This window comes from Lutra lutra, chromosome 10, assembly GCF_902655055.1.
Source record: "Lutra lutra chromosome 10, mLutLut1.2, whole genome shotgun sequence".
Classification (NCBI taxonomy): Eukaryota; Metazoa; Chordata; class Mammalia; order Carnivora; family Mustelidae; genus Lutra; species Lutra lutra.
In genome coordinates this window covers 98,306,041-98,331,219 of record NC_062287.1, presented here as the reverse complement: position 1 = coordinate 98,331,219, position 25,179 = coordinate 98,306,041, and the positions used below count along the sequence as shown (strand labels likewise).

The 25,179-nt window shown below is 42.0% G+C and overlaps 1 protein-coding gene across 9 annotated transcripts in view; it reads left to right on the top strand.

Annotated features, from left to right (window-relative positions):
- Positions 1-1,374: 1,374 nt before the first annotated feature.
- AGBL2 (AGBL carboxypeptidase 2) overlaps positions 1,375-25,179 on the top strand; it is a 43,266-nt gene continuing 19,461 nt past the window's right edge. For 3 of the 9 annotated variants that reach the window (XM_047690628.1, XM_047690624.1, XM_047690623.1), the window contains exons 1-8: positions 1,375-1,911; positions 2,093-2,225; positions 2,496-2,559; positions 3,596-3,730; positions 8,344-8,397; positions 9,704-9,886; positions 14,918-15,025; positions 24,022-24,175. In XM_047690628.1, the coding sequence (XP_047546584.1) occupies positions 2,190-2,225; positions 2,496-2,559; positions 3,596-3,730; positions 8,344-8,397; positions 9,704-9,886; positions 14,918-15,025; positions 24,022-24,175 (734 nt within the window). In that variant the 5' untranslated portion in view covers positions 1,375-1,911; positions 2,093-2,189. Of the gene's footprint in view, positions 1,912-2,092; positions 2,285-2,495; positions 2,560-3,595; positions 3,731-8,343; positions 8,398-9,703; positions 9,887-14,917; positions 15,026-24,021; positions 24,176-25,179 lie in introns of those variants that run through there. The other 6 variants (XM_047690627.1, XM_047690625.1, XM_047690630.1 and 3 more) reach the window with 6 other exon arrangements.

Genomic DNA, 25,179 nt, shown 5'->3' with positions numbered 1-25,179 from the left:
TTTTCTAGACTTGTAGGAACCGCTGCAGAGCACCAGTACCTTTGGCATTATCTTCTTCTTCTTCTTCTTCTTCTTCTTTTTTTTTTTTGTTAAAGAACAGAGTGAGGGAAAGAACTTGAGTAGGGGAGAGGCAGTGGGAGAGGAAGAACCTGGCTCCTGGCTGAGCAGGGAGCCCAATGTGGGGCTCGATCCCAGGACCCTGGGATCATGACTGAGCACCCAGGTGCCCCCATTTGTTACTATCTTAACATAATGGAGCACTTTGATGTCTGACAATTTGATGGTCAAAATGTGTATTTTTCAAATCAATCTATGGGGTGGTGAGATACAACTTTAAAGCAGAGGAGAAAAAGCTCCCTTTGAGCAACACCTGACAGTTAACCTAAGGCTAAGGAATAGCAAAGAAGTTTGGGGTTTTTTTTAAGATTTATTTTTTACTTTTTTTTTTTTTTAAGATATTTATTTGACAGAGAGAAAGAGAGATCACAAGTAGGCAGAGAGGTAGGCAGAGAGAGGGAAGCAGACTCCCCGTTCAGCAGAGAGCCTGATGTGGGGCTCGACCCCAGGACCCTGAGATGAGATCATGGCCTGAGCTGAAGGCAGAGGCTTAACCCACTGAGCCACCCAGGCGCCCCTATTTTTTACTTTTTTTTTTTAAAGGAAAGTTTTTTTTTTTTTTTAAGATTTTATTTATTTGACAGAGAGAGAGAGATCACAAGTAGGCAGAGAGGCAGGCAGAGAGAGAGAGAGAGGGGAGGAAGCAGGCTCCCTGCTGAGCAGAGAGCCCGATGCGGGGCTCGATCCCAGGACCTGGGATCATGACCTGAGCTGAAGGCAGAGGCCTTAACCCACTGAGCCGCCCAGGCGCCCCTATTTTTTTTTCAGTCGCCCCTATTTTTTACTTTTTTAAAGATTTTATCAGAGCACAAGCAGGGGGAGTGGCAGGCAGAGGGAGAAGCAGTCCCCCGCCTAGCAAGAAACCCTGTTTGGGACTCAATCCCAGGACCTGAGCCAAAGGCAGACGCCTAACAGCTGAACCACCCAAGAGTCCCAACATAGCACGAAAGGCAAGGGCAGAGGGAGAGAGAACCCTATGCACACTCGGGGAGCCTGAGCCAAGGTAGGGGCTGATCTTGCGACCTGAGCCCGAGCCAAGAAACATGCTTAAAGAAGTTCGGAATATTTTCATGGACCACTAACTGTCATTGTATTCACCAATCCAATTTCGATGCCGGAGAAGCGGGGCTGCAACATGACCTGAAAGGAACAATGCGTCTGAAAAACGGGTCTGGCCGCACTGGTAAACATTTCCCAAGATCACACCCAGGCGCCGGGGGCGGGGCCTCGCTCCCCGGAAGAGTCCCGCCGTCCTGCCCTCCGCTTCCGTCTCGAGGTTGCTAGGCTACCGGGACCCTAGCAGAAAGCTGTGGCGGGCTAGCGCCAGGAGCGTGTTCTCTGAGCGCTGCGAGGCTCGGCAGCCGTCCCTGCTGTGCGGTGGCCTCCCGCCTCGCTTAGGTTTCTCTGCTGCCGCAGGCGTCGCGCACACCCCTGTTGCCCCAGACGGGCCGGGGAGCGGAGGCGGTCGCACCCTTCCTTCTGCCCTCCCAGGAAATCTCTACACCTCCTCTCCGACTCTTCAGGGAAACCCCCTCACCACCTTCCCCGGCACCAGGAAGCCCTGAAACCCTGAATTCCATTTTCAGGGCCCGCTCTCCGGGCCCGTGACCTTTCTTTTTTTATCTACTCCGAGGTAACTCGGTCGGATCCCTCCATCCCCATTTCTTTCACGTTCCTTTTCGCGTCCTGGTCGGGGTATCTCCCTCCTCCGAGAGGGAAGCATGGGAGCAGCAAGCGTCCGGGCGCCTCGGGAGGTGCAGACTGGAAGACAAGCCCCCCTCCCTCATTCCTCAGGTATGCCTCGGGCCCTCAAGAGTAGGAACCAGTAGCCCAGTGCTTGTACGTTTAAGAGGCTGGATTGGCTGAGACAGGGTTTCTTAAAGTCGCGTGAGAGCCGCGCAGGTGGAGGAGGGTGGGGTGAAATCGGAAGTTTTTTTTTTTTTTTTTTTTCAGTTGTCCTGTTCTGGTTTTTTAGCTTCTGTGTAATCAGCTGCCCTTCTGGAAACTGGGCAGGGGTTGTGGCTGGATGCCGGTGTCCCTGACTTGTCTTCAGCATACCGTGCAGAAGTAACATGTTCTCAACATTGGAAACAGAGCTAAAGCAGGAGGTCGGTACACCCCCCCTCTCCAGGAACTCCACAGAAATCCAATACTACTAGATCAGAAGGTATATTCTGGTGGCACCTTTTTCTAGCAGGAGATCTTGATCCCCAAGATAGAATAGTTTGCATGAATGTCTTTCAGTTGGTTTGTTTACAGAAGTCCTCACAAACTCAAGAACTGTTGTCCTTTGCAAAGATTTTTGTGTGCCTTTTGTTAAAAGATTTCAGAATTCTTGGAAAGGACTTTGCTGATTGATTCGGCTTTTGCTTTCACAGACTCTTCCTGATCCCTATGAAGACTTTATGTACCATCATCTTCAATACTATGGCTATTTTAAAGGTAATAAATATCACATTCTTACCTAGCATCACCTTTCCTGCCTTCATGGAGTAAATGGTTAGATTAACTGGAGAGTTACTCTCGGATAAATTAATGATGGCTCTTCTAGCACCAGGGAAAGATGAAGGGAAGTGAAAAGTACTTCATTATTGATCTGCTTTGTCACTTCTCTTGAGTGCCTGTGTATACAAGGGTCTGTCTATCCTTGTACCAATACCACCACCCTTTCTTAATTACACTATATGGCATTAAGTAGTCTTGATAATCTGGAAAGACATGTCCTCCATCTGTTCTTCGGAAGTATCTTTGCCATTCTTGCCTTTAACATGTAATTTCAGAATTAGCTTGTGATGTTTAGGAAATTGGAATTGCATTGAATCTACAGATCAAATTTCACAAGAAATGAGAGTTTTCCAATACTGGGTTCTGCAATCTCTTTTTTATTTTCATTGTGGGGGGTATTCTCCAACCTATGAATATACTCTAGTTCTACATTTACAAAGATCTTGCTTAATATCTCCCAATAAAGATTTATAATTTTTTCATGGAACTTAATATTATTATGTCACTGTAAATGGTATCTCTTTATATTTTTATTTTCTAACTTTGTTCCTGGTATTTAGAAATAAAATTAAGTCTCAGTATTGATTTTCTTTCTATCAACCTTATTAAATTTTCTTACTATTTCATTTTGAAAGTGATTGCTAATTTGTTGAAAACTGAATTTCCAGTTTGCCAGATTCAGCAGAGCCCTCAAGACAAAGCAGCTTTGGGCACCTTGCTCTTTCCACCACACCATGCTGCTTCTCAAGTCTCTCCTCACTGTAAAATGGAGAATATGTGCTTAACTCACGGAAATTAGAATATGAAAGCTCTTTAGAAAATGGGATGTATTCTTTGTAAAGACCTGTGGTGGTGATGGGTAGTAACAGAAGTAGTGGCAGTTTTGGTAGTAGTCGCGGTTTGGGTATTGACCTAGATGTTACAGGCGATGAAGCAGCCTTCCAGCACTTTTAATTACATTGTGTATTTGTAGCTCAGAGAGGCAGTTTACCAAACTCAGCCACGCACCAGCATGTTTGGAAGAATAATCCTCGCTACCTGGTGAGTGGCTCTTTTGGGGAAAGAGAGGATGTGATACCAGACCCGCTGCAAAAGGAGAAGCTACTATGTGAGTAATGGTCAGTGTGTATGAGCCCCAGAAACCTCACTGCCTTGAGCCACTTCTTGGGGTATTCGGGAGAACATGGCCTAACACGGGGAAAGCCAGAGGAATAGCCTTGGCCAGTTTCTGACATCACTCAAAAATGTTATACCTAGATCCACTTTGGATTACAGGTTTATTTCATTTTATTTTATTTTTTAAAGATCTTATTTATTTATTAGAGTGAGAGAGAGAGAGAACACAGGCAGGCAGAGTGGCAGGCAGAGGCAGAGGAAGAAGCAGGCTCCCCACTGAGCAAGGAGCCCCATGCGGGACTAGATCCCAGGATCTAGGAACATGACCTGAGCCAAAGGCAGCCACTTAACTGACTGAGCCACTGGGGCATTCCTGGATTATAGGTTTAAATTAAAATACTATACATTCCAGATTACTTTTCTTCAAATTATGGGAAACTTTGTTAAGACATCGTGGTCGAGAATAGCACACTGATTTTTACACAGTTGTGGCGGGTATATTTGTTAAGGCACTTTGTGTAAGAGTGGTGGAAACCAATTTCAGCTAGCTTAAAAATAATTTAAAAAAATATATATATTTATATAATATATTTATATATGTATGTATATATGTATTTAAAGACCAAGAAGTGGGGGCAGAGGGAGAGGAACAAGCAGACTTCCCACTTGGATTGGAGTTCAAAGCAGGGCTCGATCCCACAACCCTGAGATCATGATTTGAGCTGAAACTGAGATTTGGACAGTCAACCGACTGAGCCACCCAGGCAACCCCGAAAAATAATTTTTCACAAGGATTTCAGAAGTTCCCCTGGAATCTAAGGGCAGGAGTACAGATGAATTTCTCCCTCAATATATAACCGTCCAAACATCACAATTCACTTTTCCCCATATCCTCCCTAATCCCAGTTCAGGCTGCCATCATTTCTCACTGTTGAAAGAGCCTCAATAATTGGTCTCCTGAATTCTTCTCTTGTTTCATGCTAACCCCTTTCAAGCCATTTTCCACACAGCATTATTCTTTTTTATGTGCAAATCTGATTGTGTCCTTTTTCCAGTTAAAACCTTTGAATGCGGGGCGCCTGGGTGGCTCAGTGGGTTAAGCCGCTACCTTCGGCTCAGGTCATGATCCCAGGTCCTGGGTTCGAGCCCCGCATCAGGCTTTCTGCTCAGCAGGGAGCCTGCTTCCTCCTCTCTCTCTGCCTGCCTCTCTGCTTACTTGTGATTTCTCTCTGTCAAATAAATAAATAAAATCTTAAAAAAAAAAACAAAAACAAACTTTGAATGGGGGCGCCTGGGTGGCTCAGTGGGTTAAACCTCTGCCTTCAGCTCAGGTCATGATCCCAGCATCCTGGGATTGAGCCCCGGATCACCCCGCATCGGGCTATCAGCTCAGAGGCTATCTGCCTCACTGGCTACTTGTGATCTCTGTCTGTGAAATAAATAAATAAAATCTTAAAAAAAAACAAAAACAAAAACAAAAAACCTTTGAATGACACAAAACCCAAAAGCCATAAAGTACCGTTAATAAAGCAAAATAACAAACTTTAAAAAAAGGTTGTGACAGATATGTCAAAGGATTATTTTCTTTAATATAGTAGCTCTAATAAGTCAATATATAAAAGGTGGCCAAATACAAAGGTGGGCAAAAGACATGAGCAAGCTTTTCGTAAAAATAAACACAGTCGGGGTACCTGGGTGGCTCATTTGGTTGTGTGTCTGACTCTTGGTTCCTGCTCAGGTCATGATTTCATGGGTCATGGGATTGAGACCTGCGACAGCCTCTGTGCTTTTTGGGGCTCTGCTTGGGATTCTCTCCCTCTGCCCCTTCTGCGTGCATGCGTGCATGAGTGGGAGCTCTCTCTTTCTAAAATGAATAAATAAATATTTTTAAAAAACACACACAATTGGGGTGCCTGGGTGGCTCAGTCATTAAGTGTCTGCCTTTGGCTCAGGTCATGATCCTAGGGTCCTGGGATGGAGCCCCACATCAGGCTTCCCACTCAGCAGGGAGTCTCCTCCCTCTCCCTCTCTGCCTGCTGCTCTGCGTACTTGTGCTCTCTTGGTATGTCTCTGTTAAGTAAATAAAAATCTTTAAAGAAAAGTATGTTAAAAACCGCACACACACACACACACACACACATACGCAGTCAATAAGCTTATGAAAAGATGCTCAATTTCACCTCTAATTAAAGATACAAACCAAATTGTCAAGGCGCCATTTTTTTAACTAATGGGATTTGAGCAAAAATAATTTTCCAATTACACCTATACATATAGGTCAGGGTATGGGGGAGCACTCTCCTACACTGCCTAGGGCTGTGGATGGGTCGACTACTTTAGGAAAACAATTTGGCAATATTTGGGAAATTTTCTTATTAGAAATTTCTGCGTAACCCTTGATGCAGTAATTCCATTTTCAGATGTTTGCCCACAGCCCAGTGCCCTGAAGGCTCTTCCATTCTGTGTCCCACAGCTCCTGGCAGGGAGTAGAAAGGCAGGGGTTGAGCAAAGGAAACTCATCTGGGTGGGATGGCTTAAGAACCAGCTGATTGCCCCTCTTCCGTTTCCTCCTGCCACATTTACTGACACTCAAGATAATAAGAAATATTTGCAAGCCTCAATATCATAAACACCATGAAATTCAAAATCCGCTGGTAGAGGTAACAAAATGTGAATGAGTTTTAGTGTGTAGTAAATGATAGGGCTTCTTTTATTCATGTTTTGCTCATTGGCATGAAGAAGATTTTTTTTTTAAGATTTTATTTATTTGATAGAGACACAGTGAGAGAGGGAACACAAGCAGGGGGAGTAGGAGAGGGAGAAGCAGGCTCTCGCCAAGCAGGAGCCCGATGTGGGGCTCGATCCCAGGACCCTGGGGCCGTAACCTGAGCGAAGGCAGATGCTTAATGACTGAGCCACCCAGGCGCCCCAGAAGATATTTTTTTAATCATATTTGAAGCAAAGCATTTTTTTTAAAGATTTTATCTATTTATTTATTTGAGAGAGAGAGAGCACGAGCTGGGGGAGGAGGGTCAGTGGGAGAGGGAGAAGCAGACTCTTGGCTAAGCAGGGAGCCGGACATGGGGCTTGATCCCAGGACCGTGGGATTGTGACCTGAACCGAAGGCAGATGCTCAACCAACTAAGCCATCCAGGTGCCACGCAAAGTGTTTTTTTCTTTTTGTTTTGTTTTGTTTTTAAGATTTTATTTATTTATTTGAAAGAGAGGCAGTGAGAGCATGAGGAGAAGAAGGTCAGAGGGAAAAGCAGACTCCCCGTGGAGCTGGGAGCCCAATGCGGGACTCGATCCTGGGACTCCGGGATCATGACCTGAGCCGAAAGCAGTCGTCCAACAAACTGAGCCACCGAGGCGTCCCCAAGGTGTTTTTTTTTTTTAAAGATTTTATTTATTTTAGAGAACGTGAGCAGGGAGAAGGGCAGAGGGAGACAGAAAATCTTAAGCAGACTGCGTGCCCAGGACAGGGCTTGAGGTGGGGCTCAATCCCAGGACCCTGAGATCATGATCTGAGCCGAAATCAGGAGTCCAATGCTCAACTGACTGAGCCACCCAGGTGCCCCGGCAAAGCATTTTTTTTTTTTAAGATTTATTTATTTAATTTAGAGAGTGGGGAGAGAGAGAGAGAGAGAGCAGGAGCACGAGGGGTAGTCAGGGAGAGAGAATCTCATGCAGACTCCCTGCTGGTCACGGAGCCTGATCCCTCAGATCGACCTGAGCCAAAATCAAGAGTCTGAGACACCCCAGCACCCCACCAGTTTGCCTTCTTGCCAGCAGGTTCTGAGAGTACCTGTTTACTTACACCTGTGTCGGGATGAATGTGAAAACACACAAATGATTTTCCTGTTAGGTAGTAAACTAGTATCTCCTTATCATACTGGTTTACAGTTCTTTATGAGGGGATTGGAGCAATTTTACCATCTTTTCAAATGATTGTTGTTCCCTCCCCCCATTAAACTAGGGAAAAGATTAAGAGATAGAAAAAATATAGCCCTGAAATTAAAAAAAAAATTTTTTTTAAGAAAAGACAGGTATCTGGGTGGCTCAGTGGGTTAAGCTTCCAACTCTTAATTTTGGCTCAGGTCTTAATCTCAGGGTCATGAGATCAAGCCCTGCCTTGGGCTCTGCCCGCAGCATGGAGTCTTATTGTCCCTCTCCCTCTGTTCCTCCCCACCACCACAGGCTCTCTAAAATAAAGTAATAAATAAATCTTTTTTTTTTTTTTTTTTTTTTTTTTTTTTTTTTTTTTTTAAGAAGGAATGAGGGCGCCTGGGTGGCTCATTCGGTTAAACATCTGCATTTGGCTCAGGTCATGATCCCAGGGTCCCAGGTCCCTGCTTAGCAGGGAGTCTGCTTCTCCCTTTCCCACGCAACCCCCGCCCCATCACGCCCTTGTGTGCTCGCTCTCTCTCTCTCTCTCTCAAATAAATAAAATCTTTAAAAAAAAAAAAAAAGGAAAGAAAGAAAAGGATAAATGGGGCCCTAATTCAGGGTTGGGGGGGTGGTCAGTGAAAGGGATAGGGAAAGAGAGCAGAGAAAAAAAGTCACAGATCCTTAGGACAAACCGTGCCTCTTCCTTCCTTTTTCTAGGGCCCACCTGTCTACCTTCCACTGTGCACAGACAGATAGAGGCTGTGAGCAGAGGTATTCCTTGTCCTTCCAGACCTGAAAACTCAAACTGCTTTCTGGGAGTTGTCTTCACTCACTGCTCTCCCCGCCAGATCTTGCACTCCCACACCCAGGGACCTTCTTCCTTTCCTCCCTCTCACCTTTCCTTTCTTTTCCTTCTTCCTCTCATTTGCCTTCTTGTTCTCTGCCCTGGAAGCCTCTTTTCCTCCCTTTTTTCTCATTCTGTTTCCCAAGAGCTCATCTTTCTCTCCTGCCCTGCTCACCTCCCTCGCCTCCCGTTGGCCCCCTCTTCATTAGTCTCTCTGTCCTCCCAACCACTGTTTTTTGATCTTGAAAGTTAATTTGTAGATTGTTTCACTGTAGTTACTAAGCCTTAGGTATTTTTCTCTAAAATGCTAATGGGTGAAATAAGTTTCCTCTTTTGCCTCTCTCTAAGCAAAAGTAATATGACATTGTTTGATTTAAAAGACAAAAATCGGGGCTCCTGGATGGCTCAGTGGGTTAAGCCTCTGCCTTTGGCTCAGGTTATGGTCTCAGAGTCCTGGGATCAAGCCCCTCCTTGGGCTCTCTGCTCAGCAGGGAGCCAGTTTCCCCTCTCTGCCTGCCTCTCTGCCTACTTGTGATCTCTATTTATAATAAATAAAATCTTAAAAAAAAAAAAAAAGACAAAAATTTTCGGGGCACCTGGGGGTCTAAGTCATTGGGCATCTGCCATTAGCTCAGGTCATGATCCCAGGGTCCTGGGATCAAGCCCCACGTGGAGTTCCCTGCTCATCGGGGAGCCTGTTTCTCCCTCTCTTTCTGTCCCTCTCCCTGCTTGTGCTCTCTCTCTCTCTGTCAAATAAATAAATAAAATCTATTTTTAGAAGATTTTATTTATTTGACAGACAGAGATCACAAGTAGGCCGAGAGGCAGGCAGAGAGAGAGGAAGAGAAGCAGGCTCCCCGCTGAGCTGAGAGCCCAATGTGGGGCTCAATCCCAGGACCCTGGGATCATGACCTGAGCTGAAGACAGAGGCTTTAACCCACTGAGCCACCCAGGCTCCCCTAAATAAAATCTTAAGGAAAAAAAAATACAAAAAATTTTCTTTTAGCTTTACATTTAAATATTTAATAGACTACACAAAATGTTAATGTAACTTTTTGTAATTTCGATGCTGTAATCCTAGACTGAATCTTCTCTTTAAAGGAGACACAAGTCTAGGATTGTGCCCCTGTGCTCATATTCTAATACAGTGCTTCATGTTAGTCATCATGGTTGAACAGCCAAGTCCCCAGAGAGGAAAAGAGAGCCATTCACTCATTCCCTTTCCCCTTGCAGATTCCCTCATGCTTGGTTCACCACTTAAGAGCAGACAACTTCTTCATGATGAATTTGGAGAAGTAAAGCCATGTCTTCGAGAACCACGAGATCTCTTTGCCTTCTTCTCCAGCAGCGGGCCACTGCAGGCTCCAAGGTGGCCAATAGAATGTGAGGTCATCAAGGAAAGCCTTTGTCATATCGGTAATGTGACTTATGTGTCATGGTACTGCTGTTCTGACAGACATTGTTTTTTTTAAAACAAAGATTTTATTTATTTAGTTGACAGAGAGAGAGAACACAAGCAGGGGAGAATTAGGCAAAGGGAGAGGGAGAAGCAGGCTCCCTGCTGAGCAGAGAGCCTGCTGTGGGCCTCCATCTCAGAACCCCACGATCATGACCCAAGCTGAAGGCAGACGCTTATCCGACTGTGCCACCCAGTCGGTGGCATAGTCCTGAAATGATTAAGCCCTGGGAAACTGATACATACTGATCAAAGTAAGAAGTTACACTACTGTGTAAACTCAGATGCTTCTGAGGTTATTGGAATGGGAGGATATCTTTCTAGAGGCCAAAATACATCAATACTTAAATCTGTTTTCTAGTATTCCTGTCTTAGTATTAATATGGTTGATTGAGTTTTATGAGTTGTATTTTTACCAGCCTTGGTATAACTGATGAATACTATATGTACCAGAACATAGTGGTTATTGTTTTTAATTGTATTTCAAGTTTGTTGGAGTTTTTTTTAATGGGAATGGTGGAGACTATTTTTGTGAGATTGCTGGTTATATCTCTGAGCTATTGGTGGTGCAGGTACAACCTTTAGCATTCATTGTATGAGGCAGTTCTAAGGTGGGTTCCATTGAAAAGTGGAGACTTTTCTAAAGGCTGGAACACTTGTGCCTATCAAGCACTGTGTCTCTGTTTTAGACTGCTAGATAAACAACTGGATGTTTCTTACTTTCACACTTCCCTCTTATGCTATTCATTCAGTATGTATTTATTAAGCCTCTGCCGTATGGTATGTACAGCACTCATGTTATAGAATGATGATGAACAAGATGGAGACACCCAGAGTTCGCGTACTGGTAGGGATGCTGAAGATATACGGAGGGCATTGCCTAGAGTTTGGTTCATCTAGGAACACTTAACCTGAGCCTGGAAGATTAGGGAGGGTTTCTGAGGAGTTGACATGTAAGCTGAGATCTGGTAAGTTACAAGTGATCCAACTGAGAGAAAATATTTCAGTTAGAGGACATGCAAGAAGAGCCTGGCCTGTCTGGGCAACCAGGGAGCACTGAGCATGAAAGACAAGAGCTAAAGCTGAAAATATAGGGATGTGCTCAACATCTTAACTGGGCACAGAGCTGCTCTTTAGGTTTTTGAAAATCTGGGGGAGGGATGGCATTTTGAGTTGGTACAATAGCTGAGAAGTCCTAAGAGCATTTGTCCCTACCCTGGACAAGTTTTGAATTAAAGTCCAAGTTGATCTGGACGAACAGTGGGATTTTGCTATTCCTATATAAAATAGGCAAAGAAAATTCCTGTGAGGATTTTAGACTCAGTTCCAAGAGAAGGGAAAAAGTGGGAAACTGGAATTTAATAATCCCATTATTGCAGGGGTAATCCACTAAAGCATGAGATTTTTTTTTTTTTTTTAAAGTAAGCTCTATGTTCAACATGGGACTTGAACTCACCACCCCAAGATCAAGAGTTGCATTCTCTACTGACGGAGCCAGCCAGACACCCTAGCACTAGATCTTTTGAAAAGATCATTTAAAAATACACTTATTTTTAAATTTCAAGGAAATTTAATAACAAGCGCCTTAAGGTTTCAACCAAATTGACAGCCTCATCACTCCCTATCACCTTAAAGATAAGAATTTAGCATTGTTTTATTACTGAGCTGTGCCTTTATTATTTGTTCTTTTTTTTTTTTCCCAAGCTCAGCCAATCAGAAGATAACATTAGAAGCAGTAAAAAAAAAATTTTTTAAGGACAGATTTTGGAGTAATTCCAGTGAGGTTCTGGGCCCAGATCTACCTACTAACTGAATGACCTTGAGCTAGTTATTTTTTTTAAATTCAGGTTTATTTAAACTGAAAAAACAGGGGTGCCTAAGTGGCTCAGGTAGCTGAGCATCTAACTCTTGATTTTAGCTCAGGTTATTATCTCAGGGTCGTGAGGTTGATGCCCACATCAGGCTCTCTGCTCAGCGGGAATCTGAGATTCTCTCTCTCCCTCTGCTCCTCCCCCTGAAATAATAAATAAATAAATCTTCAACTGAAGAAGCAAAAACAATTCACCCATTTCTCCTATCCACCTCTGGCAACCACCAATGAGCTTGTTTTTGTTGTTGTTGTTGTTTTGTTTTGTTGTTTGTTTTTTGAATCCAGTGTGTAAGAGAAATCATACAATATTTGCTTTTCTCTGTCTTATTTCACTTACCATAATGTCCTCAAGGTCTGTCCTTATTGTTAGAAATGACAAGATATCATTCTTTTTTATAGATGAATAATATTTCATTGTATATTTATACCACAATTTCCTTATCCATTCATTCATTGATGAACACTTATGTTATTTCCATATCTTTGCTATTGTAAAGGATGCTGCAGTGGGGGTACACGTACCTTTTTGAGTTAGTATTTCCATTTTCTTCAGATCAATACCCACAAATAGAATTGCTGGGTCATATGGTAGTTCAATTTTTGATTTTTTGAGGAACCTCCATACTATTTTTCCATAGTGGCTGTACTAACCTAATTTCCAACACAAGGGTTCCCTTTTCTCCATATCCTTGCTAAAACTTGTTATTTGTAAGTGTAAATAACACTTGTTATTTTGTGTGTGTAATTTTTTTATAGATTTTTTTTTTCAATTAGTTTTTTTTTTAATCTCAGGGTCGTGAGTTCAAGCCCCATGGTGAAAAAAAAATCAGGGGTGCTTGGATGGCTCCATTGGTTAAGTGTCTGCCTTCAGCTCAGGTCATGATCCCAGAGTCCTAGGATGGGAACCTGCTTCTGCCTCTGCCTGCCACTCCCCCTGCTTGTGCTCTCTTCTCTGACAAATAAATAAATAAAATCCTTTTTTAAAAAATGAAAAAAAAAAAAGAAGTCTCCAGCTTTGTTCTTCTCTTAAGATTCCTTTGGCTATTCAGAGTCTTTATGGTTCCATAGAAATTTTAGGATTATTTGTTCTATTTCTATGAAAATGCCATTGGACATTTAAAAAATATTAAGTCTTCCAATCCATGAATATCTTTTCACTTATTTGTATCTTCTTTAATTTCTTTCATTAACGTCTTACAGTTTTCTTTTTTTTTTTTGTTTAAGATTTTATTTTTATTTATTTGTCAGAGAGAGAGAGAGCGAGCACAGGCAGACAGAGTGGCAGAGGGAGAAGCAGGCTCCCCACAGAACGAGGAGCCTGATGTGGGACTCGATCCCAGGACGCTGGGATCATGACCTGAGCCGAAGGCAGCGGCTTAACCCACTGAGCCACCCAGGCGTCCCTTACAGTTTTCAATATACAACTTTTTCACCTCCTTAGTTAAATTTATTCCTGGGAATTTTATTCTTTTGATAAAATTGTAAATGAGATTGTTTCCTTATCTTATGTTAACTATCTTTCTGATAGTTCATTACTAGTGTATAAACATGCAACATATGTTTGTGTATTGATTTTGTATCTTGCAACTTTACTGAATTTATTTATTTTAACGATTTTTTGATCAAGTTTAATGGGGCGCCTGGGTGGCTCAGTGGGTTAAGCCTCTGCCTTCGGCTCATGTCATGATCTCAGGGTCCTGGGATCGAGCCCTGCATCGGGCTCTCTGCTCAGCAGGGAGCCTGCTTCCTCCTCTCTCTCTACCTGCCTCTCTATCTACTTCTGATCTCTCTCTATATCAAATAAATAAAATCTTAAAAAAAAAAAGTCTGTAGTGTTTTTTGCATGTCATGTAATCTGCAAATAGTAACAGTTTGACAGTTTTACTCATTCCTTTCCAATTTGGATGACTTTTATTTCTTTTTCTTGCCTAATTGCTCTAGCAAGGACTTAAAATTCTATGTTGAATAGAAGTGGCTAGAGTCGGCATCTTTGACTTGTTCCCGATCTTAGAAGATAGGCTTTCAGCTTTTACATTTTGTTTTTAAGGTTTTATTTATTTATTTGTCAGAGAGAGAGAGAGAGAGAGGCAGGACTCGACCCCAGGACCTTGGGAACATGACCTGAGCTGAAGGCAGGTCTTCACTGACTGAGCCACCCAGGCATCCCACAGCTTTTTACATCTGAGTATGCTTTTAGCTATGGACTTTTCATATATGGCCTTTACTATGTTGAGGTTCCCTCTATACTCACTCTGTTGAGTTTTTATCATAAATGGATGTTGAATTTTGCCAAATGTTTTTTTTTGCATCTATCAAAATGATTATATGATTTTTACCCTTCATTTTTTTGACTGTGGTATATCACATTAACTAATTTGCAGAAGTTGAACCATCTTTGGATCCCTGGAATAAATACCATTTGATCAGGTATATAATCCCTCTAATGTATTATTCAATTTCAGTTGTGTTTTTGTATGCCCTTGGTGTTCATCAATGACTACTGTACTTAAAATAATACTGAGAAGTTGCCCAAGTCTCATATAAGAAATTTTTAGAATTGAGTGTTAATGAAAAAATTTTGTTTCCCCTGAAATAATTGATATACTTGTTCCTCTATAGTAATAAAGGAGTACGTAGCTAAACTTATTTTCCTGACTTTAAAAAGAAGCTCGGCACACCTGGCTGGCTCCATCAGTGGAGCATACAACTCTTGATCTCTTGATCTTGGGATTGTGAGTTCAAGGCCCATGATGGGTGTAGGGATTACTTAAAAATACAGTCTTAAAAAAATAAAAAATAAAAATAAATAAAAAGTAGGTCAGGGCCAAGTTTTAGAGAGTTGTTATAGGTCAACTATATTGACCTTTCTGGCTTATTTTTAACTCTTCTATTTAAAGTTTATACTTCTGTTGTATACGCTTTTTGTTAAAAATCACCTCATAGTGTGTATGGAAAGAAGCAAGACATAAATTTACAAACAAATCGGAAACTTGGGGTGGGATTTGGTTTGATTCAACCAAACTAGTCGCTTGAATAATAATTATTATAATTGTATATTACTTTTGGATAAAGTACCTTTTATATTATTTCTTATTTTGTGCTTTTTAATGTTTTCTTTCAGAGTGGGTTCCACCTCAACCAGAATATTTCTATCAACCTACAGGAAATGAAAAATTACCAGAAATTGTAGGAGAAGAAAAAGGCACAGTTGTCTATCAATTAGATTCAGGTATTGTTATTTACACTGAACAGTCAGTGATTAATCATGACAAAATTACAATAATCATGTTTTCTGTAATAACAGTGGTTTTTAAAAATCTGTAGTTTAGTGATAAATAAACAGTCTTTCCAGACCAACCTAAATAGGAACCCTGATATTCATGGCCAGTCAGCTTTAAAATTTCAGTTGTTTTTTTAAAATGATGGTATTACGTCTTAAGAGTTCTAAGCCCAGGGAACCTGGGTGGCTCAGTTGTTAATCATCTGCCTTTGGCTCAGGTCATGATCCCAGAGTCCTGGGATCCAGCCCTGAATCGGGCTCCCTGCTTAGCTGGAAGCCTGCTTCTCCCTCTCTCACTCCCTCTGCTTGCGTTCCCTCTCTCACTGTGTGTTTCTTTGTCAAATAAATAAATAAAATCTTAAAAAAAAAAAAAAAAGAGGGGCACCTAGGTGGCTCAGTGGGTTAAACCTCTGCCTTCGGCTCTGGTCATGATCTCAGGGTCTTGGGATCAAGCCCCGCATCGGGCTCTCTGCTCAGCAGGGAGCCTGCTTCCCCCTCTCTCTCTGCCTACCTCTGTGCCTACTTGTGATCTCTCTCTCTCTCTCTCTGTCAAATAAATAAATAAATAAAATCTTAAAAAAAAAGAGTTCTAAGCCCATTTTAGAGCTTCTTCTGTGTCATTCCCCTTCTTAAAAATCAGATACTGGATATTCGGGGAACTTGCTCTTCTTTTCTCCATCTCTGTGTGTACTTTAGTGATTACTTTGTAGTATGTGCATATGACTATCATTTCCTATGTGGTTAATTAATTTCCATTAATTTGTAGGCTTCTTACAAGTAGAATCCACATCTTTTTAAAAAATTTGTAGAACAGGGGCGCCTGGGTGGCTCAGTGGGTTGGGCCGCTGCCTTCGGCTCGGGTCGTGATCTCGGGGTCCTGGGATCGGGTCCCGCATCGGGCTCTCTGCTCGGCGGGGAGCCTGCTTCCTCCTCTCTCTCTCTGCCTGCCTCTCCATCTACTTGTGATCTCTCTCTGTCAAATAAATAAATAAAATCTTTAAAAAAAAAAAAAATTTGTAGAACAGCAATAGCAAAATATACATTCTTTTCAAAGACACATGGTACATTCCCCAGGATACATTATATGCTAGGTGGTAAAGCAAGTCTTAATACACTTTAAAAAATTGAAATCAGGGACGCCTGGGTGGCTCAGTTGGTTAGACGACTGCCTTCAGCTCAGGTCATGATCCCGGAGTCCCGGGATCGAGTCCCACATCGGGCTCCCAGCTCCATGGAGAGTCTGCTTCTCCCTCTGACCTTCTCCTCACTCATGCTCTCTCTCACTGTCTCTCTCTCAAATAAATAAATAAAATCTTTAAAAAAAAAATTGAAATCACACAAAATATATTCTCTGACCACAATAAAATTGAATTAGAAATCAACAACAGTGGGCGCCTTGGTGGCTCAGTTGGTTGAGCGTCCTACTCTTGGTCTCAGCTCTGGTCTTGATCTCAGGATCATGGGTTTGAGCCCCATATTGTGTTCCATGCTGGGCTTGGAACCTACTTAAAATTAAAAATTTTTAAAAATCAACAACAGGGGGCGCCTGGGTGGCTCAGTGGGTTAAAGCCTCTGTCTTCGGCTCAGGTCATGAACCCAGGGTGCTGGGATCGAACCCCGCATCAGGCTCTCTGCTTGGCAGGGAGCCTGCTTCCTCCTCTCTCTCTGCCTACCTCTCTGCCTCCTTGTGATCTCTGTCTGTCAAATAAATAAATAAAATCTTAAAAAAATATCAACAACAGAATGAAATCTGGGAAATGGACAAATATTTGGAAATTGAACAGCACGTTTCTAAGTAACCCATGGGATAAAGAAATCATAAGGAGAACTTAAAAATGTTTTAAACTGAGTGAAAATAAAATGACATATCAAAATTTTAAAGGATGCAGCTAAGCACTGCAAGGTAAACATATGGCTTTAAATGCCTATATTTGAAAGGAAGAGAGATCTCAAATCAATTACCTAAGCTTTCACATTAATAAATTAGAAAAATAAGCACAAACTAAGTCCAAAGCAACCAGAGGGAAGGATATAAAAAAGATAAGGATGGGAATCAGTGAAAATGGAAAACAGGAAAATAATCTGGAAAATCAAACCAAAAGTTGGTTCTTTCGAAACATCAACAAAATTGACAAAACTTTAGCTAGACCAACCATGAAAAAAGAAGAGGAGATACAAATTACCAAGATCAGGGGCGCCTGGGTGGCTCAGTGGGTTAAGCCGCTGCCTTCGGCTCGGGTCATGATCTCACGGTCCTGGGATCGAGCCCCGCATCGGGCTCTCTGCTCAGCAGGGAGCCTGCTTCCTCCTCTCTCTCTGCCTGCCTCTCTGCCTGCTTGTGATCTCTCTCTGTCAAATAAATAAATAAAATCTTTTTTTTTTTTAAAGATTTTATTTATTTATTTGTCAGAGAGAGGGAGGGAGAGAGAGTGAGCACAGGCAGACAGAGTGGCAGGCAGAGGCAGAGGGAGAAGCAGGCTCCCTGCTGAGCAAGGAGCCCGATGTGGGACTCGATCCCAGGACGCTGGGATCATGACCTGAGCCAAAGGCAGCTGCTTAACCAACTGAGCCACCCAGGCGTCCCTAAATAAATAAAATCTTAAAAAAAAAAAAAAATTACCAAGATCAGGATTGAGAGGGGACAGAAACATCAAATCTACAAAAATCAAAAGAATTACAAGGTACAACTTAATGCCAACAAATTAAACAACATAGAAGAAGGGGAAAAGCTGTTAGAAAAATACAAATTACCACAACTGACTCAGGGAGAAACTTTTTTTTTTCTTAAGATTTTATTTATTTACTTGACAAAGATCACAAGTAAGCAGAGAGGCAGGTGGGGCGGGGAGTCGGGGAAGAGGCTCCCTGCCAAGCAGAGAGCCTGATGCAGGGCTCCATCCCAGGACCCTGAGATCAGGGTTAAGCAGAGGCTTAACCCACTGAGCCACCCAGGCACCCCTCAGGAAGAAACTTTAAAAGTCTGAATAGACTAAAACAAAGAAGTTGAATTAGTAATTAAAAATCTTCCTGCAGGGGCGCCTGGGTGGTTCAGTTGATTGGGTGGCTGCCTTTGGCTCAGGTCATGATCCCGGGGTCCTGGGATCAAGCCCCACATCGGGCTCCCTGCTCAGTGGAGAGGCTGCTTCTCCCTCTCCCTCTGCCTGCTGCTCTGCCTACTCATACTCTCTATCTCTGTGTCCAGAAAAAGAAAACAAAACAAAACAAAACTTGAAAAAAAAAGTCTACCTGCAAAAGGGTGCCTGGGTGGCTCAGCCAGCTAGTGTCTGGCTCTTTGGATTCTGCTCAGGACATGGTCTCGTAGGTCATGTGATCAAGCCCTGTCTCAGGCTCCACACTCAGTGGGGACTTTGCTTGAGGTTCTCTCCCTCTGCCCCTCCCCTCACTTGTTCATGGGTTTTCTCTTTCCCTAAAATAAATAAATAAATCCTTTTTTTTTTTTTTTTTAATCTTCCTGCAAAGAAATTCCTTGGCCAGTTGGGGACAGGGCTTGTTTGAATTATATCAAACATTTAAAGATGAAATAGTACTAATCCTTCATAGACTCTGAAAATAGTAGCTGGAGGAAATATTTCCAACTGTTTATGAAGCTAGTATTCAAAGTTAGACATCCCAGGAAAATTATATTCCTTACACATATAAATACAAAAAATCCTTAACCAAAAACTAGCAAACAGGGGCACCTGGGTGGCTCAGATGGTAAGGCGTCTGCCTTTGGCTAAGGTCATAGTCTGTAGGTCCTGGGATCAAGACCCTTGTTAGGCTCCCTGCTCAGTGGGGAGTCTGCTTCTCCCTCTCCCTGAGCCTCTCCCCCTGCTCGTGCTTGCTTTTTTTCTCTCTGTATCTCTCTGTCTCAAATGAATAAATAAAATCTTAAAGAAACACAAATACTAGCAAACGAAATCCAACAGCTTATTAAAAGGGTTATATAACACGACCAAGGGGGATTTGTACCAGGAATGCAAGGGTGGTTCAAGCTAAGAAAATCAATGCGACACACCACGTTAATAGAACAAAGGGAAGAAACACACAGTCATGTCAACTAATGCAGAAAAAGCATAAGAACATTCAGAAAACTAGGAATAGAAGAGAATTCCTCTGCTTGAAAAGGGTATTTATGGAAAGGATGGATCAATTTCACACTAACTAAAATAGCTATAATAAAAATAAAGACTAACAAGTGATGGGTAGGGTATGGAGCTGGTGGTCATAATATCTAAGACAGAAAGGAGATAAGGTGCCAGGTTGGTTCAGTCATTAGAGCATCCTGGAGGATGGGACTTTTGATCTCGGGGTCATGAGTTCAAGCTCCCTATGGGGATATGGTATAAAAATTTGCTTTAAAAAAAAAAAAGGAGATATAATATTCAAGAGTAATGAACCTGGAAATGTAATAGGAACCTTCCCAAGGAAGAGGAAGTAGCTTTGAATTAATAAGGTCAAGATGCCAAGTTAGTAATAGGGAGAGGACATGGCAAGGTAAAGAAGCTGCCAATAAGGGCATCCTTTGGGGTGCCTGGGTGGCTCAGTCAGTTAAACCTCTGCCTTCGGCTCAGGTCATGACCCCAGGGTCATGGGATTGAGTCCTGGGATAGAGCAACAGGCTCCTTGCTCAGCAGGGAGCCTGCTTCTCCCTCTGCCTGTCCCTCCCCCAGCTTTGTGCTCTCTCTCTGACAAATAAATAAAATCTTAAAAAAAAAAATAAGGGCATCCTTTGTCATCACTAAAAATCACCTGATACTTATTGCACACAAAAGCACAAGAGCTAATCAGAACTTCTTTTTTTGAGATTTATTTATTTGAGAGACAGAAACCAAGAGCTCAAAGCATGAGCAGGAGGGGCAGAGGGAGAGGGAGAGAAGATCTCAAGCAGACTCTGTGCTGTGCATGGAGCTGTACATGGGGCTTGATCTCATGATGCTGAGATCATGACCTGAGCTGAAACAAGAGTCAGACACCTAACTGACTGTGCCACCCAGGCTCCCCTAATCAGAACTTCTTAAGGGTTCTCTGAGGTTGGGAAATGATGTGTTCAAAAAAATATAAAACAAGAAAAGTACTCTCACAATTTGAAAATCAACCTCTGCTACATAGGTAATGATCAGAAAGGAAATTGATTTTTAAAAAAAAAATTTTTTTTTTAATTTGACAGAGAGAGATCACAAGCAGGCAGAGAGACAGGCAGAGAGAGAGGAGGAAGCAGGCTCCCCGCTGAGCAGAGAGCCCGATGCGGGGCTCGATCCCAGGACCCTGAGATCATGACCTGAGCCGAAGGCAACGGCTTAATCCACTGAGCCACCCAGGCGCCCAGAAAGGAAATCGATTTTATTGGAGGAAGAATATGTACCAAGTTGAGTTAGAAATAAAGTGTATCAAGTCAATGAAATCAGGGGAGGCTTTTAGAGAAACAACCAGAGGTAGGAGGGAGGGACTGTAATGTTTACATTTCTACAACTAACTTTGATATAATTGCATATTCTCTGCTCCCAGTTCCCCTGATGATGAGCTCTCATGTTAGTAATACTGTGTTGGAAAAAGCTATATGCAGTGAAGGGAATAAGGTGAAGAAACTCACAGTTTATCTAACTCCACCTTCTGGTGTGTCTAAGGAGGTTTTGGAGAGACTTTAAACTAAGTGTAAGATCTTAAGTGGGTAGATTTAAGTTATAAATAATGGAGAATGTATTTCTCCTGCCACCTCAAGAAAGTCTTGGGTATTAAAAATCTGTTTTACCTCTTGCTGACCTGCTTGTAGTCATTGTCAGTAAACCAGAAGACTGTGAATCCACATTGCTTCATCTGTTCTATTCAGAGACATTTCCGCATAGGAGGAAACCCTAGGGCTGAAAGCTCATTCTCCTGAAAGGGCAGCTTTTGTGAGTTATTCTTATTGTCCTGCTTTTTTTTTTTTTTAAGATTTTATTTATTTATTTGACAGGCAGAGATCGCAAGTAAACAGGCAGGCAGAGAGAGAGAGGAGGAAGCAGTCTCCTTGCTGAGCAGAGAGCCTGATGTGGGGCTCGATCCCAGGACCCTGGGATCACGACCTGAGCCGAGGGCAGAGGCTTTAACCCACTGAGCCACCCAGGCACCCCTCTTATTGTCCTGTTAACACACAGTTGTGGCAGTGGTCTTGGTCTTGTGTGTTGTATTCTTTAGGAAGAGTTGAGCCCACCCTGTTGGAGGAATGAAGAAACAGAAAACCAAGAAGATGGGACTCCAGGGAGAATTTGGGAGTTTGTCAGTTTACATGCTATAAAATATTAGAGAAAAGAAACAAGTTTTGTTTTTTTGAGAAATATTACTGTGGGCTATGAATTAGATCATCTTTATTGTTGTTTATGTTTATTGTTATTTATTGAAACTCAAAAGAATGTTAAAACTCCCATATTAATTGTATCTGGTTGCTAGTCTATACTCTGTGGTTCTAGGAAGAGACTGGACCATGTGGGTCCCCAGCTTTTAATCGGATTATGTGTGCTCTAAAGTTTTTTTTTTTTAAAGACTTTATTAATTTATTTGACAGAGAGAAATCACAAGCAGGCAGAGAGGCAGGCAGAGAGAGAGAGGAGGAAGCAGGCTCCCTGCTGAGCAGAAAGCCCGACGTGGGGCTCGAACCCAGGACCTGGGATCATGACCTGAGCCGAAGGCAGCGGCTTAACCCACTGAGCCACCCAGGCGCCCCTGCTCTAAAGTTTTTTAAAGATTTTATTTATTTATTTGAGAGAGAGAGAGAGAGAGCATGAGCAGGGGGAGGGACAGAGGGACAAGCAGACTCGCCGCTGAGCATGAAGGCTAACATGGCACTCAATCCCAGGACTCCAGGATTGTGACCTGAGCCAAAGCCAGACGCTTAACCCACTGAGCCACCCAGGTGCCCCAGTTATGTGTACTCTTGGGGTCTCTTCTGCTCCTGCCTCCTCTGTGTTTGCTTTCTTCTATTATGCACTTCTTTGTATGTTTGCTTTCTCTTTTGCTCTCATTTATTATCTAAATGTTTATTACCTGAGTCTCTACAGTGATAGAGTTGCCTGTCAACCAAAAGTCATCATAATATGAATATATTTGCTAATGAAATGACTAACAAAATAAGGCCCCATGCATATTACTACTTAATGCTTGCACCTGTCCTGCCCCATGGTCAGCATCTTTGTTGTTATCAGTCTCTAGCTGATTGGTGGATAATATTAATATCTGACAATATAATGCAAGTACAGTAAAAATCATTTGCAAAGTGAAATTATCCTTACAGGACATGCAAGATTTTATGAAATTGATTAATGTTGAAGAATTACTTGAATCACTTGCAAAGCCACTGACAAATGAGAATCTAGAAATTTCTTGTCTGTTAACAAGGAGAAAATCAACAAAAGATGACAAAACAGGTTCTTCTAGACACAATGATAAGACTATTGTGGTACACAGTCCTTGGGAAAACTATGAAGCCTTAAAATAGTTCTGCAGGGCGCCTGGGTGGCTCAGTGGGTTAAAACCTCTGCCTTCAGCTCAAGTCATGATCTCAGGGTCCTGGGATCGAGTCCCGCATCGGACTCTGCTCAGCAGGGAGCCTGCTTCCTCCTCTCTCTCTCTCTCTGCCTGCCTCTCTGCCTACTTGTGATCTGTCAAATAAATAAATAAATAAATAAATAAATAAATAAATAAATAAAATAGTTCTGCAAAAGTAACTGTAAAATTCAAAGATGTCATATGGCAGTCTCACTGAATTTGTCTGAAAAATTGCAATCCAGGGCCACTGGGCTGGCTCATCAGTGGAGCATATGATTCTTGATCGTGGGGTTGTAAGTTCAAGCCCCATGTTGGGTGTAGAGATTACTTAAAATAATATCTTTAAAAACAAATTACAAGGGCATCTGGGTGGCTCAGTCAGTCGAGCATCTGACTCTTGGTTTCCGCTCAGGTTGTGATCTCGGGGTAATGGGATTGAGCCCCACCTGGGGTTCTGCACTCAGCAGGGAGTCTGCTTAAAGATTCTCTCTCTCTCTCTGCCCCTCCCAAAACACATTCTCTCTTCCACCCTCCCAAATAAATAAATAAAATATTTTTTTAAAGTTGCAACCCCCACCAAAAGGATAGAAAGAGATGTTTATAATCTAAATTTTGTAAATAAAATAAATTTTATATTTTGTTTGTTTTAACATCACTTTAAAGATAAAATTTCAATCATAACCTTTTCTTTTCTCTAATTAATATGATATTTGTGTTCCCTTCTTAAGTTAATTCACACATGCCAATTCTCAAACTTCTAATTTTTTTTATATTTAAATCTGGAAGGATATACCAAAAAATTATATGGAGTATACTTTATTTTCTCTTTTTTGTTTTTTCCTTTACCTTTTTAAATTATTTATTTATTTTTTTAAAAGATTTTATTTGTTTATTTGACAGAGAGAGACAGCAAGAGAGGGAACACAACAAGGGGAGTGGGAGAGGGAGAAGCATCCTTTCCACTGAGCAAGGAGCCTAATGTGGGACTTGATCCCAAGACCCTGGGATCATGACCTGAGCTGAAGACAGATGCTTAACAACTGAGCCACCCAGGCATCCCATCCTTTACCTTTTTTAAATTAATAAATAGGTACCTTTTTTTAGGATTAAGAATGTAAATATTTTTAGACGCTCTATATGTAATATCATTTGTTTGAAAACATGCTTTTAAATTAGGGCTGAAATGCGTACAAACAGTATCTGAGATGCCAAGGGCACAGGCCATGCAGCCATACACCACCTTAAAGGTCTTCAAAGAAATCCAAAGTTTAAAATTAAAAATCTCAGCAAGCACAGAAATCTGAATATTCATTATTGTTAACCTAGAATGGCATCGAACACACAGAAGAACTCAGTAAATATTGGCTGGATGAATGGGTTCTAAGTGGAACCTGCCCTGAATATGTCTGTCTCATCCGTAGTGCCCACTGAAGGTTCCTATTTCACCAGTGCCAGAGTGGGAGGCAAGCGAGGGATTATCAGGGAGCTTGCCATCACACTGCAGGGACCCGAGGATAATACTCTCCTGTTTGAGTCAAGGTTTGAGAGCGGAAATCTGCAAAAAGCCATCAGAGTGTGAGTAATGGGAATTTCCCAAGGGGGTGATAACTGGAGGGGCTGAGCCGTGTCTTCAGGAGTCATATAAGGAGTCAGTAGTGTTTTTGAAAAAGAGAGAGGTGGTAAGAAATGGTCATGAGGATGAAGAAAAATGGAATAATTGTGACTCATTTTCCCCCAGAGCAAAAATTTACCTACATTGTTTTTTCTGCTTGTGTAAGAAATTAGTGCTCATTTAAAATTTGTATTAATAGGGGCACCTGAATGGCTCAGTAGAGCATGTGACTCTTGATCTCAGGGTCATGAGTTCGAGCCCCACCTTGTGGGTAGCAATTACTTAAATAAATCAAACCCTTTAAAAATGTTTTGTGTTAATAAACATGCATAACATTAAAAAAATGAAGTCCTATAATCATACCTCCCCAGATACACCAGCTGTTAACAGTTGAGTATATATGCAATAATTTCCCCCCTCTTTCTGTTATGTATAATATACAGAAATGATTTTTTTTTAAAGATTTTATTTATTGGGGCACCTGGATAGCTCAGTGGGTTAAAGCCTCTGCCTTCGGCTCAGGTCATGATCCCAGGGTCCTGGGATCGAGCCCCACATTGGGCTCTCAGCTCAACCTGCTCCCCCCCACCCCCTCTGCCTGCCTCTCTGCCTACTGTCTATCAAATAAGTAAATAAAATCAAATAAATAAATAAAATCTTAAAAAAATAAAAATTTAAAAATTTTAAAAAATAAGATTTTATTTATTTATTTGACAGAGAGAGAGAGACAGAGAGAGAACAAGCAGGTAGAGTAGCAGAGGGAGAGGAAGAAGCAGACTCCCTGCTGAGTAGGGACCCCCCCCCCCCAATGCAAGGCTCCATCCCAGGACACTGGGATCATGACCTGAGCCAAAGACAGATGCTTAACTGACTGAGCCACCAAGGCACCCCAGAAATTATTTATTTTTTAAAATAGCATGATGGTATATGTACTGTTTTACAAGTTGCTTTTTGCCACTTAATAAAT